This window comes from Papaver somniferum, unplaced genomic scaffold (genome assembly GCF_003573695.1).
Source record: "Papaver somniferum cultivar HN1 unplaced genomic scaffold, ASM357369v1 unplaced-scaffold_35, whole genome shotgun sequence".
Classification (NCBI taxonomy): domain Eukaryota; kingdom Viridiplantae; phylum Streptophyta; class Magnoliopsida; order Ranunculales; family Papaveraceae; genus Papaver; species Papaver somniferum.
In genome coordinates, this window is record NW_020645971.1 from 5,037,383 (window position 1) to 5,041,230 (window position 3,848).

At 44.4% G+C, this 3,848-nt stretch overlaps 1 protein-coding gene across 1 annotated transcript; it reads left to right on the plus strand.

The window, feature by feature from the left end:
- The first annotated feature begins 495 nt into the window (after positions 1 to 495).
- On the plus strand, positions 496 to 948 carry LOC113342255. The gene has a single exon (XM_026586852.1). The coding sequence runs from the start codon at positions 496 to 498 to the stop codon at positions 946 to 948; it is 453 nt and encodes a 150-aa protein (XP_026442637.1).
- Positions 949 to 3,848: the final 2,900 nt, after the last annotated feature.

The following is a 3,848-nucleotide window of genomic DNA, read 5'->3' on the forward strand; positions in this document are numbered from 1 at the left end:
ACGTTGGATCAAGTCAGAAGCCGGTTCAAAATTCAAGTTGTGAACAAGTGTTGTTTATGTATTAATGCTGAGGAATCCCTGGATCATTTGCTTTGGAATTGCAGGTTTGTTGTGATGGCTTGGAGCTGGATTTCGGAGATATTTGGAGTGCAACCTCACTTGCATTTGTCTTCAGCCTATAAGGCAGTTCGTGGTAGAAGTTGTATGATTAAGGAGCTTTGGCTTCTTGCTGTTTTGGTGGTTCGATCAGAACTTTGGCAAACAAGAAATAGATTTGTTTATGAAAACAAACAGGTTAGTTGGGGATCTTCAAGACTAGCGTCTTCAACCAAGTTCATGATTATTCGAGGCGGCTTAAGGGTTATATGTTTAACACAGTCAAAGACTTGAAAATCCTGGATTTTTTCAAGGTTTCGCATAGACAGGTGAAGCTTCACGAGCCTGTTGAGTGTATATGGATTCCTCCGGAGTTGGATGAAATGATGCTGTGTTGTGATGGCGTGGCTCGTGGCTCGTGGGAATCCAGGAGTAGTTGGGGCAGGAGTTGTGGCGCGAGATCATGAAGCTAGTGTACTTGGCGCTATGAGTGTGGGTTTGGGTGTAATGAAAAATTACATTGCAGAGATTTCTGGTATTATTATCGGTATGGAATGGGCGCTTCAATGGGGATACACGAAGGTTTGTATTTGTTCTGATTCATTGAGTGCAGTTCAGGATTTTACTACTTCTAATCTTCCTTGGTTTGTTCGTCAACGTTGGAGGGAAGTTTCTTCTAATTATGAGGTTATTCGTTTTGATCACACATGTAGAGAGGCTAATTATTCTGCTGATAAGATGGCAAAAAGAGGGTGTATTCTTCCGAATGAGGAGGGAAGACATTATCTTGGAAGACCTGATTTTTTAAACTCTATTGAATTACCAAATGTATCTTATTTTCGTTTCAAATGATTAGCGAGTTTTTGGGGTTTTTCTGGCCTCTTTTCTTGCTAATTCATTTAGTTTTGTAATTTTGTTATTCATTAATACAATTTGGATTTACCAAAAAAAAAGAGAGAAAGGGCTTTGTACGCCCGAATAATGTCTCTGCGAGACTTTGGCTCACTTATATTTGACCAGCGTATCTTGCAGAGATGTGCTAGGAATCAACTGTGTGTCCATGTGATGGGGCCAACAAGACTAGTGTATCTCGAAAGGATGTTCTAGGAGTCTGTCGAAAGGCCCGGTGGCGGAATAACCAGCGTATCTCGCGGGGATATTTTAGAAATTATTCGGAAACCTCAATAAGTCGAGTCAGAGCCTAGAGCAGACATGACCAGTGTATCTCGCGATGATGTACTAAGAATCAGTTCTTGATCTCAAATAGGGTGAGTCGTGCTTACGGGAGTGTTTATGGGTGAAAACTATTTCTGATGTTTTTGGTAATTTTGGGTGTGTGTGGATGAGAAATGAATCTAAACCCTAAACAAATGCACTGCACGGGAGTGCTTTTGGATTTGAGAGATCAATCTATACAATTCTGTCCTAAACCAAGAAATGACCGTTCCAGACTTGCTTCGGTCACAAAGTGAAGGAGATGGGGTTGATCTTAGGGAGGGAAGCGAAGAAGGTGTTGAGATTGTGAAGGTGTTGGCTGATTATGACTTGTATCGGAAAGATGTACTGGCTTACAATAATGAAAGCTATCAGTTCTGGATATTTTCTGGATACGATGACAACACTTGGTTTTTCGTATTTTCGTGTTTTTTAGAAAATAGGTGAAGGACCTATTTATACAAGTCATTGAGCGCAACCCTCATCTCGTAGGAAGTGGAGGAAGTGGAGTGATGGAGTAGTGGGGTTGTGTAGAAGTGGTGATTGTTACACGATCACGTCTTTGCCCATTTCTTCCATCACCGCTAACCGTCCATGCCTCCTGACACGTTCTTGTAATGGCGCGTTGCACGCTGCACGCTGTAAACCGCCAGACCAATACCCCAGTAAGTACACCCCCAGTTTGTGACATGCTTGATGTCTCGAATGAGTGGATCGTGGGACCCACTGCAGGAAATAACATACGATGCTAAGTTACTTAAATAATTGATATTCATGCAATATCGTGTATGTTTGATGCATGTTATGCATCAAAAACAATCAACATGTATGAAGCATCGATGTTTTAAAGCTTGACCGAATAAGTTGCGGACCAAGCGTCTTAAAATAGCATCGCGTCCAACCATCTTCGAGTGATCGTTTGGAGTCTGCATAGGCAAGCACTGCTTTGGTCAATCACTCCTGTGGAAGAGTGGCGGACGGTGATCATCGGGATGCTTCATTGGTCGTCTAGCTTTTAATCTAGGCTGTCCAACCAAGCTAGCAAATTTGGACGGACGAGATGGTTTATGACGCTCATTTGCGACCGTTGATGGAATTTTAGGATTTTTAAGAGGTGCTCAAGCATCACTCTTCTACTTGAACGAATTCAAGCATGGACACCATTTTTGGTGGGACAAACCGGGCATGCGTGTAGACGGCTTGCCGGTGTATATGTCCATACCGCTTTGTTTCACGAAGGTGCGATCTAGGCCACTCAATTTGACCGTCGAAAGTGAGTGGTCGTGATCAGTTTGCGGCAGGAATCCATTGCCGTAAATGACTTGGAGGCGCGTGACATGCCTCTTTTGGGCGTGCGTTTCGAGGCGCCTGGCCATGGTCAGCCTTGGCCGGCTGGTCACACGCACAGGTGGGCCCGCAGTGATCATGTTGACGCTCTCTGGACCTCTTTAGTCTATATCCACATCCTCCATCCAAGCTTGCGAAGATGGATGGTCGTAATCGAACTATGGCAGTTCGCAAACCCTAATTAGGGCTTTGAAGCAATCACGCATACATGACTTTGTCCAATCGGTTTGGCAAGTCATGCTTCCCCTTTGGAGAAACCGACCATGTGGGGCCCATGTTGGGTCGACGGTGAACATATGTGTACCTGTCCGATGGTCCTAGGCGCGATCTAAGCCATCCAAATATGCAGGCGAAGTTGGATGGTTGTGATCGATTTAAGACGCTAGTGGAACTTCCACGATCTTTAAAGCATCACGCCAGCCATGTTTCGAGCAAACGTTCAATGCTCCGGCTTTGTCGTGAGAAAATCGATCAGGCAGGGATAGAGTGGGCCTGCCAATGTGCGTGTTGGCGCCTCCTCCATCTTTCATGGTGCGATCTAAGCCGTCCAATCAGGCTAGTGAAGTTGGACGGTCATGATCGTTTTGAGACTGTCTTAAGTAGTCTTGCTCGTTCGAGCCTTCCCCAAAGCAACACGGTCATCCCTTTTTGGGGTCGACGTTTGACAGGTGTTAGGGGTATAACATGATGTTCGACCAGCTAGGGCATAGGCGGGCCCGCCGGTAAACATCACGGTGATTGCATGCTCATGTTAGGGTTCGTCTAGGCTAGTTAAATTATGCAGTCAACTTACGCGGCCGTGATCATTGCCAAGACTGACACAGACAGTCCAGATTTCCCTTAGGGAATTAAACATGCTCGATCGGGCTAATATAAGCGCGTCGATACGAGACTCTCTCTGTCAGAGAGTGGTGTATCCTGTGTGGGTACTTCGTGCACATCTCAACACTGACACTTGGAGATTCATATTACTCTGCTGAGAGTAAACACTCAGTCGTCATGCCATGCCGATGATGAGAGTTATGCTTGGAACGACACAGGAAATACTAGGCAAATCATGCATTAATTAATAATGCTAAAAATTCACATAATATTTGAGATTGTTGCTACATGCACCATTTTGGGTGAATTTTGTGTATTTATTGAATTGCTTCGAATAAATAAAGTGAAGAGGTACTCCTCACTTGTTA

What these genes read in the sequence shown, in the direction of transcription:
- LOC113342255 (XM_026586852.1), top strand. Translation starts at nt 496, where the DNA reads ATGGCGTGGCTCGTGGCTCGTGGGAATCCAGGAGTAGTTGGGGCAGGA.